The sequence below is a fragment of the Cervus elaphus genome, chromosome 18 (assembly GCF_910594005.1).
Source record: "Cervus elaphus chromosome 18, mCerEla1.1, whole genome shotgun sequence".
Lineage (NCBI taxonomy): Eukaryota > Metazoa > Chordata > Mammalia > Artiodactyla > Cervidae > Cervus > Cervus elaphus.
The window spans coordinates 100251873-100264577 of record NC_057832.1 but is presented as its reverse complement, the minus strand read 5'-3'; the positions used below and the strand labels follow the sequence as shown (position 1 = coordinate 100264577).

Here is a 12705-nt window from a genome sequence, read left to right as displayed (position 1 = left end):
GTGTCTCTTTTTCTGATTTGCATACAGGGTTACTGTTACCATCTTTCTAAATTCCATATATATGCGTTAGTATACTGTATTGGTCTTTATCTTTCTGGCTTACTTCACTCTGTATAATGGGCTCCAGTTTCATCCATCTCATTAGAACTGATTCAAATGAATTCTTTTTGATGGCTGAGTAATATTCCATGGTGTGTATGTACCACAGCTTTCTTATCCATTCATCTGCTGATGGGCATCTAGGTTGCTTCCATGTCCTGGCTATTATAAACAGTGCTGCGATGAACATTGAGGTGCATGTGTCTCTTTCAGATCTGGTTTCCTCGGTGTGTATGCCCAGAAATGGGATTGCTGGGTCATATGGCAGTTCTACTTCCAGTGTTTTAAGGAATCTCCACACTGTTCCCCATAATGGCTGTACTAGTTTGCATTCCCACCAACAGTGTAAGAGGGTTCCCTTTTCTCCACACCCTCTCCAGCATTTATTGCTTGTAGACTTTTGGATAGCAGCCATCCTGACTGGCGTGTAATAGTACCTCATTGAGGTTTTGATTTGCATTTCTCTGATAATGAGTGCTGTTGAGCATCTTTTCATATGTTTGTTAGCCATCTGTATGTCTTCTTCGGAGAAATGTCTGTTTAGTTCTTTGGCCCATTTTTTGATTGGGTCATTTATTTTTCTGGAATTAAGCTGAAGGAGTTGCTTGTATATTTTTGAGATTAATCCTGTGTCTGTTGCTTCGTTTGCTATTATTTTCTCCCAATCTGAGGGCTGTCTTTTCACCTTGCTTATAGTTTCCTTTGTTGTGCAAAAGCTTTTAAGTTTCATTGGGTCCCATTTGTTTATTTTTGCTTTTATGTCCAATATTCTGGGAGGTGGGTCATAGAGGATCTTGCTGTGATTTATGTTGGGGAGTGTTTTGCCTATGTTCTCCTCTAGGAGTTTTATAGTTTCTGGTCCTACATTTAGATCTTTAATCCATTTTGAGTTTATTTTTGTGTATGGTGTTAGAAAGTGTTCTAGTTTCATTCTTCTACAAGTTGTTGACCAGTTTTCCCAGCATCACTTGTTAAAGAGGTTGTCTTTTTTCCATTGTATATTCTTGCCTCCTTTGTCGAAGATAAGATGTCCATAGGTCCATGGATTTATCTCTGGGCTTTCTATTCTGTTCTATTGATCTATATTTCTGTCTTTGTGCCAGTACCATACTGTCTTGATGACTGTGGCTTTGTAGTAGAGTCTGAAGTCAGGCAGGTTGATTCCTCCAGTTCCATTCTTCTTTCTCAAGATTGCTTTGGCTATTCGAGGTTTTTTGTATTTCCATACAAATTGTGAAATTATTTGTTCTAGTTCTGTGAAAAATATCGTTGGTAGCTTGATAGGGATTGCATTGAATCTATAGATTGCTTTGGGTAGTATAGCCATTTTGACAATATTGATTCTTCCAATCCATGAACACAGTATATTTCTCCATCTGTTTGTGTCCTCTTTGATTTCTTTCATCAGTGTTTTATAGTTTTGTATGTATAGGTCTTTTGTTTCTTTAGGTAGATAGACTCCTAAGTATTTTATTCTTTTTGTTGCAATGGTGAATGGTATTGTTTCCTTAATTTCTCTTTCTGTGTTCTCATTGTTAGTGTATAGGAATGCAAGGGATTTCTGTGTGTTAATTTTATATCCTGCAAGTTTACTATATTCATTGATTAGCTCTAGTAATTTTCTGGTAGAGTCTTTAGGGTTTTCTATGTAGAGGATCATGTCATCTGCAAACAGCGAGAGTTTCACTTCTTTTCCTATCTGGATCCCTTTTACTTCTTTTTCTGCTCTGATTGCTGTGGCCAAAACTTCCAAAACTATGTTGAATAGTAGTGGTGAGAGTGGGCACCCTTGTCTTGTTCCTGATTTTAGGGGAAAGGCTTTCAATTTTTCACCATTGAGGGTAATGCTTGCTGTGGGTTTGTCATATATAGCTTTTATTATGTTGTGGTATGTTCCTTCTATTCCTGCTTTCTGGAGAGTTTTTATCATAAATGGATGTTGAATTTTGTCAAAGGCTTTTTCTGCATCTATTGAGCCCATATATTCTAAGGAGGAAAAAACTGCCTATGCTCTCTGGATGCTACCTGTACACCTGGAGCTTTACTTCAAATACAAGAAACAGCTGGTGTTCATGATTTAAGGCTCAATACAAACAGTAGAGAGAATTTATTTTACAAGCTGTCTGGTTTGGCAAAATTCCAGAATTCATCAACTAGAAAGATAAGGATGATGATGATAATGATAAAAATGCTTCTTCATAGTTGGTCTGAGGATAGTGACATAAAAAAAGTACAATTTACATAAGACATTCCAAAACTGGAACAAATCCTCAACTTCACCCAAAATAGACTTATAGCAGGCAGCACCTGTAAAAACCAATGGTAACCCTATATACTTGACATGGCTGTGCATGGAAGCTGGACCTATGGAAGTTTCAGGCCATGTTCCTTTAATGAATCCTTTTACTGAAAAGGGCATCAATATCTGTTTAACATAGAAAAGCTCCCAGAGAAAGAACCCCGCAATTTCAAAACCCAAATAATACTAAAAATGGAAACATCCAACCAGTGCTTTTCTGTGAATTATTGAGATCTTTCAGTCTTAAGATAAATCTAAAAAAAATACATTGTGGGACTTTCCTGGCAGTCCAGTGGCTAAGACTCTGTGCTTCCACTGCAGGGCATGCTGGTTTGATCCCTGGTTAGGGAACTAAGATCTCACATGCCACAAGGTGTGGCCAATAAATAAATAAGGGTTCTAATAAGGGAAAATGCCAGTGCCTCATTCAGAAATGAATTTTTAACATTTGGTGAGAATAATAATTATTCAAGCTAACACATATGGAGTACTTCCACCTGTAGGTAAAGTGCTTAAGACTTTCATGCATTAGCTTACTGAATCCTCTTCATAAGTTACTATAAATACAGTCACTATCCTCATCTTAAAATAAAGGAAACTAGGGTTCCCAGAGGTTATAGCACGGCTCAAGGTCACATGACCGAGTGAAGGAGTTGGGCTATTTGGCTGCTCCTTGCCATATGTAACAGACAAGTGGATATGGTCTGCCTTGAAGTCCCCAGATGGCTGCAGTTCAATAAGCAGCTCTGGTTCCAAGTACCTAATCCCATTCACAGCCATGGACTATGCCCCTACCCCATCCTATTATTTACTTCACAGAAGGTCTTCTTTTGGTCCCCAACAGGACTGGGTATAAGACTTGAAAATGGTTCAGCGAGCCCCCTCCCAGTACTACAAAAAAGAGAATTTAAAATACTTTTTTTCCATTATCAATAGATTATCTCTTTCCTACCCTCTTCGATGTCCTTAATAGTGAAAAATTCCATGGAGACTGGTTTGATGAGGTATGAGAGCCTTTTGAACTGAAATGTGATTCAGAAATTCAAGTTGTGTCCATGAAAGTTTATGATTTAGATCTTCTCTTTTTCACTGGGGTCTTCACTTAGGGAACAGAAGATATTGTTTGTTTTGGGCAAGAACCTTATTGCTCTTCAGATTTTCCACCTGTAAAATGTGGATAACATTAGCCCCCATTTTCCAAGTGGTTTTGGGGAGTATAAAAGAATACAAGGAAGAGAGGTAAGAATAATTTTATAATATTATACAAGCCAGATGCCATCTTCTCTAACATTTCCAATCTAGAGTCCCCACCACCACCCATCACTCTCCTGACAGCAGCTGGTTTTATTTATAGCATCTCTCATTACCCAAATTAAAATTTATTTTATTTGGCTGTGACAGGTCTTAGTCTCAGCACATGGGATCTAGTTCACCAATCCAGGCCCCCAGCATTGGAAGCAAGGAGCCATAGCCACTGGACCATCAGGGAAGTTTCCCAAATTAAAATTTTAATTTAACAGTTCTCTTTTTTTTTTTTTAATTTAACAGTTCTCTTGAGAACTTCCTGTCTCTCCAACTACAGTGAAATTCCATGCAAGAAGGGATTTTTGTTTTTTTATTTAACATTGCATTGCCAGCATCTAAAACTGTCCCTGGTACACATTAGATTCTCAATAAATGCATGTTGCATGTATGTTGCATAGTAAAACCTTTAAAAAAAAAAACACTATATCTTTGTAAACACTTTTAAAAATTGGATTTCAGGTCCATGTGTGCATGCTCAGTTGTGTCTGACCCTTTCCAATCCTATAGACTGTAGCCCACCAGGCTCTTTTGTCCATGGGATTCTCCAGGCAAGAATACTGGAATGGGTTGCCATTCCGTCCTCCAGGGGAGATCTTCCCAACCCAGGGATCAAACCCATGTCTCCTGTGTCTCCAGCATTTCAGGCAGATTCTTTACCCACTGAGCCACCTGGGAAGTCCTAGAAATAGATTAACTGTCAGTTCAGTTCAGTTCAGTCGCTCGGTCGTGTCTGACTCTTTGCGACCCCATGGACTGCAGCATGCCAGGCTTCCCTGTGCATCATCAACTCCCAGAGGTTACTAAAACTCATGTCCATTGAGTCAGTGATGCCATCCAACCATCTCATCCTCTGTCGTCCCCTTCTCCTCCTGCCTTCAATCTCTCCCAGCATCAGGGTCTTTTCTAGTGAGTCAGTTCTTCACATCAGGTGGCCAAAGTAATTAATTGTAATTAATCCAAATTAATTGCAATTGTAATTACAAATTAATTGCAATTAAGGATTAATTGTAATCCTTGGTTAATGGCATGCCCTCTTTTGTTATTTAGCTGTTGAATTAGGTTTTTTACCTGGAAAAGAAAAAGGTAACCTAAAACAAAAGCTCAGGTCCTTCATCTCACCAAAGGGCTTTGACCCTTATCTCATGTCCCAATCTCTCCCCATCTAAGGTAATCATCATTCAGAATCCCAGGTTCTCCATTTCCCTACAAGTAGATCCTGAGATGGGATTCTTGTTTAGATGATTTACTGAGGGAGTTCTCAGGAGAAGGGGAGTTTGGGAAGCAGGGATGGAGAGGGAAAAATAGCTAAGCAAGGATGTGGAATCTGCTGGAGCCTGGATTCAGAGCTCTCAGGCATACAGTGAACCACAGCATTGACTCTACCTTGAAGCAAAGACTACCTGTTCGTACCCAGAGTCAGTCAGTGATGGACTGACATTTGGGGAGGTGGTAAACAGAAAGCAGGTGCATGGTTTCCTGGGTAAGGCAACCTCCTTTTGGCTAATGGCAATACTCCAGAGAAGGATGGGGCCTGATATGTTTGACAGCCAACATTCATAGTAGCTAGGGATAAGTGCACTTGACCAGGAAAAGGGGGCTGGGTGTGTCTACTATATCTTGCTTCCCTCCTATCCTTTTTATTGAGTTATAGCTGATTTACAATATTGCATGTTTTAGGTGTACAACAAAGTGATTCATAATTTTTAAAGATTATATTACATTCATATTTATATGAATGTAAAATATTATAAAATATTTGCTATATTCCCTGTGCTGGACGATATATATCCTTATAGCTCATTTATTTTATACATAGTAGTTTGTACCTCTTAATCCCCTACCCCTATCTAGCCCTCTCCCTCTTCCCTCTCCCCATTACACACCACTTTGTTCTCTATATCTGTGAGTGTGTTCCTTTTTGTTATATTCACTCATTTGTTTTATTTTTCAGATTCTACATATAACTGATAACACAGTGTCTTTCTCTGTCTGACTTGTTTTACTATTGCTTACTTTTTTACATAGTCTTATCAAATTTTGTATGTCTTCCTTATAAGTGTGTGTGTATATGTGTATATATAAATTATATATATATATATTTACCTTCCAATTATTTGGAACTTTCTAGAAAGGAAATCACACTAAATTTTGTTCTGACTGTAGTATAATATTTCAGTATGTGAAAATACCATATTTATTCACCCACTGTCCCACTGGTGGACTTTTAAGTTGTTTTTAAGTTTTTGCTGTTATGAACAGTGTTGCTGTAAAGATTCTCATATATGTCTCCAGTTACATTGCAAGAATTTCTTGGGTTTATAACTCTGAGAGACAGTGAAGGGCAGGGGAGCCTGGCATGGTACAGTCCATGAGGTCACAAAGAGTTGGATACAACTTAGCGACTGAACAGCAATGCTTGAGGTGGAAGAGATGGTAGGGATGGATCGAAGTGTAAAATTTAGAAGATAATGCCAAACTATTCTCCAAAGTTAATTTGCTAATTCACATACCCACCAACAAGGTATAAGAGATCCTGTTATCTACCTCCTCTCCAACTTTTCTCTTTTTTTTTTGGCTGTACTGTGTCTTCATTGCTGCTTGTGGGCTTTCTCTAAGAGTTTGAGCTGACGGGGGATGCTCTTCGTTGCAGTGTGCAGGCTTCTCATTACTGGCTTCTCTTGTTGCAAAGCACAGGCTGTAGGCATACTGACTGCAGTAGTTGCACCACACTGGCTCAGAAGTTGGAGTGTGAAGGTTCTAGAGACAAGCTCAGTGATGTGGTACACAGGCTTGGTGGCTCCACGCCATATGGAATCTTCCCAGGCCAGGGATCAAATCAGTATCCTCTGCTTTGGCAGGCAGATTCCTATCTACTGCCCACCAGGGTCCTCCAAATTTCTGACTTATATAAACTGAATGAGTATAAAATGGCTTTTCATTTTGGTTTTGATTTGTATGTCTTCCATCAGTAATCATCTCTTCCTGAAAGTGTCAGTCACTCAGCTGTGTCCAACTCTGTGATCCCAGAACTGTAGCCCACTAGGCTCCTCTGTCCATTCGATTCTCCAGGCAAGAATACTGGAGTGGGCATCCATTTCCTTCTCCAGGAGATCTTCCTGACCCAGGGATTGAACCCATGTCTCCCGCAGTGCAGGCAGATTCTTTACCACTGGGCCACCAGGGAAGTCCACCCTCTGGACTGTAGCCCGCCAAGTTCCTCTGTCCATGAGATTCTCCAGGCCAGAATACTGGGGTGGGTTGCCATGGCCTCCTCCAGGGGATCTTCCTGACCCAGGGATCGAACCTGCTTCTCTTGCAGCTTCTGCATTGCAGACAGTTTCTTTACCACTGAGCCATGGGGGAAGCTCCAATCATCTCTTCCTATGTTATCAGAATACCTGTTACTTCTTCTTAAGTGAAGTGCTTGCTCATATCTTTTATCCAGTTTTCTATTGGATTATTTATCCTTTTCTTACTAATCTGTAGGAGTTCTTTGTATGTCTTTTGTCTTTTGAGTGTATTATGAATATTATGGCTATCTTCTAATTTCCAACTTGTTTTCTCATTTTATAGAGTCTTTTAATGATATCTCTTAATTTTATTATAGTCACAGGTATTCTTTTATGGTTTTTATGCCTTGTTTAATAAATCTTTCTCTTAAGGAATCTAAAGGACCATTTCAATCTTGGGGGGGGCAAGGGGTTCCACAAACAGAGGTTACAGGCAAGTCACAGAGGCAAGCATGTTATATCTACTGAGGCACTGTCTAGTCTGAAGCAGCCCTGACTAGCCAGCACAAGCAACCAGCTGGCTGGCAGGTGTGCTTTGGTTATAGAATTGGATGTATCAATGCTATTAGAGCTGGATACCATTAAAAATTCTAATCATAGACTGTAATTAACTTTCCTTGCTCTGACGCCCCGCTCACTAAACAACCTTCTGATTATAATTTGGCTTCCCATGTATCTTCGCCTACAGGGAGAGAATGTACTGTTCAGGCCGACGTGAGGATCCAATCCACTAAACAGTTACATGCCATGATGTAAATTAATAAATTTGTATTCTGATTTTATCATGTGCCTCATCTAAGCTCTGGAGGCGTGAGTCAGCATCCCCAAGTCTAATCAATACAGACACAGAAAATATCAAGCTTCTGAGCTGAAAAACTAAGAACTAGACCCTGGACCAGAGCGCAATCACCAAGGTAACATTACCCTGGAGGCCCCTCAGCCTGATGGAGAAGGGTATGTCATGTGATATGGACAAGGATTAAAATTGACTTTTGACATTATAAAGAGCTGCATATTCAAAACCAACCATGGCTTGGTTCCATTCAGGTGAAGGCAAAGAATAGAAGATGATCAGGAGACTCATATTGAATATTTATTGGCTTATGAGCACATACCAGATGCTGCACAAATCCTAGGCAGAAGGGTAAGATTTACAGACATGTTTGAAAAGAGCAAATTAAAAAAGAGAGAGAGAGAGAAAATAAAACAGGCAGATGGTACATGCTAAGGAAAAATGTAACAAGAGGAGCCTGACTGATGAATCTCTGCTCCACCTTGCTACTCAAGGTCCAGGATACAAAATAGAAAAAGCAACTTTAAAGATCAAAACCAAAAAATGAAAACCAGGAGAAGGAAACACAAGGTACACCAGCAAACAAATAGGGATGTGCAAGGGTGGCAAGATTACCCAAGCCAGAGGAGTGATTTAGGACCAAAAGGGTGAGAGAAAGATCTCTGGAGTAAGTTCAAAAGGCAAAGTAGAGGTGAGCCCATCAGGACACATGGGGATAATTTAGCTATCCTGCTATTATATTAGATTAGCACTTAATCCAGGCTTTCTGAGTGAGCAGTACCTATAAGGACACAGATCACTTTCTGCATCCCAGTTACACTGAATAATAAAGGGGAGAATGTGATCAGAATTGTAATATCTGGGAATTTTTGACCCAGTGATGACATGTGAGTCTATATTTTATATTCAGACTAACAGCGAACAAAAACAAAACAAGGGGATGACCTGTACTGAGGAACTTATGGGATCTATTTTTCAAAGAAAAATATGTTCAAGGAGGAGTGAGATCAGTTAAAGGAAGTTCTGTGACATCTGTGAGACCAGTCTGAAAGACAAACATTACCTCCCACAGCGCTTCCCTTGGGGCTCCCACCAGAGCAAGGCCATGGGTGTGGCTAGATCAGATGAAACTAGAAAACCATTTCACACGCCTTTTGATCTAAAAATGAGGTAGAGACATGCCACTCAGTAAGGGTTGATCCTAAGTGTGGCTTGCCCATCCAGCTATGTGGAAGGAAAGGCATACAGAGAGCTCGGTGAAACGGCAGAACCAAAACACAGCAGGTTAGCAGAAGTGCTTCTCTCAGCACACGGCCAGAATGCACAAAATACACGGAAGGGGGCTGGCAGGTGGCTGACCTGTGTTCTCTACAAAGCCAGAAGACTCCGATTCATGTGTGAAGGAATAAGCTCTCTTTAATAAGGGCCTCTGTATGTGTGCACAAGGGGATATATAATGTAGACAGAACGAGGCTCTTCTAGATGTTGTCCCGCACATGCTCCATGATGGTCTTCAGCCCCAGCCAGGTTTCCTGTGCAGTGGGGATGATCTGGCTGGCAGGCAGAGCGAAGCCATAGTCCCCAGTATCTCTCAACTCAAAAGAGAACGCATACTTGATGCCATTATCATATGCCCAGTCAATAGTACTCCCACTAGATGCATCTGTTGAGTCAAAAAGAGAAAACACTTTGAAGCCTATTTCCTTTCAGGGTTAGATGGGACGGGGCTAGGAGCTCTACCAACCTGTGGTTCCTTAGTGATCTATAGTTCTTTCTGAAAGTCATCAGGCCTACACAGAAATGTTGACCTGATCCCTATGTCTCAGACTGTCCTGTACCATGAAGGTCTTCACTGGTCTCAATCCAAGAGCTTTTAAATCCTCATTTCCATTTTGTCACCACTTCACTGTTAGGACTCCTTCAGGTCACTGGAAGCCAATATCTGCAGAGTGTGGGAGGCAGCCTCCAACACAGCCACAATGATCCTTATCTCCTAGTATTCACATCCTTGTGTAATGCCCTCCTATGCTGGACAGGGCCAACATCACCTGTTTGACTGCAGAAATGAAAGTGTGCACCCTTCAAAACTAGGTCACAAATAAAAATGGCTTCTGCCCTTGCTCTCTCTTGAATTACTGGCTCTGATAGAGACGGCTGTTATGTTGTAAGAACACTCAAGCAGACCTTTATAAAGAGGTCTATGTGGTGAAGAACTCACTGCCAACAATTAGCAATCACTTGTCAGGCACCAGAGTGAGTCTGAGAAGCAGATCCCTCAGCCCCATTAAGCCTCTAGATGACTGTGACCCTGGAAGACATCTTGACTGCAACCCCCTGAGAGCGCCTGAGCCAGAGCCATCCAGCTAGGCAGCTCTGGAGTTCCTGACCCACAGAAACTGTATAAGAAAATTTATGTTTATTGTTTTAAGCTGCTAAATTTTAGGATAACTTTTTGCATCTCAAGAGGTAACTAACAACACAGAGAGAAGGAAACACTTGGGACTTCCCTTTGTCAAAAGGCTGAGAAAAGGCAAAAGGCCTGTTTTCCTGCTTCTTCCAGTCAAACTCAACTACAGCAGAAGCTGGATAAAGGTGTAGTGTAGATGATAGTGAATAATAAAGTACCAATGTCAATAGCAGCTATCATTTGTTGAACATCTACCATGAGCCAGCCATCATACTGGTAAGTTTACATTTATGATCTCATTTAATCTTTAATAAATTAGTGAGGTGGGTATTACTGTCCTTGTTTTTCAGATGAGAAAAAAATCCAGGCTCAGAATAGAATACTTTGTCTACGAAAATACAGATGGAAAATGGCAGGGCTGAAATTCAGATCCATCTGATGACAAAGCCCATACTTTCTTCAACCTACTTGGGGTTCAGTTAGAATGTTTATGTATATGTATATGTATGTATATGTATATATGTATGTATGTATAATATGTATGTGTTATATATATATATATATATATAATGTGTATATATGTAAAATATAAATATAAAACATATGGTGGTGGTGGTGTAGTTGCTCAGTTGTGTCCAATTCTTGTGGCCCCATGGACTGTAGCCCATCAGGCTCCTCTGTCCATGGGATTTCTCAGGCAACAATACTGGAGTGGGCTGCCATTTCCTTCTCCAAGGGACCTTCCTGACCCAGGGATTGAACCTGTGTCTCTTGTGTTGCGGCAGTCTCCCACGTCGCAGGCGAATTCTTTACCAACTAAGCTACCAGGGAAGCCCATAATATACACATGTCTGTTAAATGAAAATATGGGTCCCTTCATTTTTCTATTGTTCCTGAAGGTTGTTTCTTATGATACCATTTGTGATTTTCTAGAAATGCTGCTTCAGCTGCAATTACATGTTCCCTAAGTTTATGGAATAGGCTCTCCTAATCTCTCTGAAATTCCTGTGTAATTCCTACAGCTTTTCTCTACCTTGACAAAAATGCTGAATAAAAAACAGACTATGGCACCAGCAAGTTACATAGAAAGCTCAAGTATTTCAGAACAGGTTTTAAATTCAGGAAGAGGGCAAGAGGACCTCTGCTGAACAAAGTGATCAGATTCAAGAACTTCACTTTACTTGGGTCCTTGCTAAGTCTACATACCTACTCTTTTTTAAACAAAACTGGGAACATACTAATAACACTGGTGTGCACACTCTATTTTTCAATTAACAATTGAAGATTATTTCCTATTAGCACATACAGATCCACCTCATTCACTTAAGGGCTGCATAGTGTTTCACTGTAAATGAGGTAAAGTTGCTTAATCATGTCTGACTCTTTCTGACCCCGTGGACTGTAGCCTGCCAGGCTCCTCTGTCCGTGGGATTTCCCAAGCAAGAATACTGGAGTGGATTGCCATTTCTTTTTCCGTTTCACTGTAGGAATGCACTAAATACATTTTTATCCAGTACTCTATTGATAAACATTTAGGTGCTTCCCAGTCTTCTGTGACTAAACAATGTTGTCATGAACATCCTTAAAACTCACAGTCTACCCATGAGCCAAACAAGCTCAAAGAATTTGTTTCTAAGCCCTTAGTAGATCAGAATCTGTGAAGAGGAGAGGAAAGGGTTGCTAGAGGAAGGTGGCCCAAGGAAGGAGACATGAAAACTCTAGAAAGCAGACACAAGAATTAAAGAAGCAAAACAAGCTGGGCTGTTCAGCAAAAGGATTGAACAGTCCAATACAGCACAGAAGGTTTTCAAGATACCACAACTGACATTCAGAAGGCCACTCAGTCATGAGGAAAGGAGCTTCTCTTTCCTCTTCTACATGCTCAAAGAAGGCAGGAGAGTGTGAAAATCCATTTTAGAATTATTTATATTTACACAAATACAAATAATTTGTATAACTGAATAATATATACAAATTTTATAATTCATCTAAAATGTATATTATAATTCATCTGAAAGGATTAATCTAAGGAAAGGGTCAGCACTTGAAGGGACAAATGTCAACTACTTACATCCCACACACCCTCACCCAGAGAGTTAGAGTGTTTTTATACAAAAATTGATTTCATTTTGGGGAAGAAAGGAGGGCAGGCAAAGCCTATAAAAAATACAGAAGATGGGCTCTTGAAAGAGGTAGAAAATATTATGTCTCTTGATAACACTCAGGAGAGCCTTTCTCCTATTCTGTCGGAGCAATCTGATGAGTATCTCTTACTTTGGGCACAGCTTATGTTGGGAAGAAGAATGTTTTTTGATATGGGAAGAAAAGGCAATTCTTTAAACTGGCATTTAGACCCAAAGACCAGGACTCTGGTGACCTGCAGAGATCTTTGGAGAGGACCTCCTCAGAAGGCTCCTGCCAAGTTCCTTTAGCTCTCTTTGGCGTAGGGCTCAGTTCTGACTAATTAAATAGAGGGTGGTGAACCTCTCCTAATGCGTTTGTTCTCAGAGGT

The 12705-nt window shown here is 40.3% G+C and overlaps 2 protein-coding genes across 4 annotated transcripts in view; both read right to left on the bottom strand.

Moving 5' to 3' along the window:
* CPA5 (carboxypeptidase A5) overlaps nucleotides 1-12705 on the bottom strand; it is a 55499-nt gene that overhangs the window by 41772 nt on the left and 1022 nt on the right. The window lies entirely within an intron of this gene.
* Nucleotides 8090-12705, bottom strand: part of LOC122674717 (carboxypeptidase A4-like) — a 56120-nt gene continuing 51504 nt past the window's right edge. For both annotated transcript variants that reach the window (XM_043873221.1, XM_043873222.1), the window contains one exon: nucleotides 8090-9449. In XM_043873221.1, the coding sequence (XP_043729156.1) occupies nucleotides 9265-9449 (185 nt within the window). In that variant the 3' untranslated portion in view covers nucleotides 8090-9264. The remainder of the gene's footprint in view (nucleotides 9450-12705) is intronic.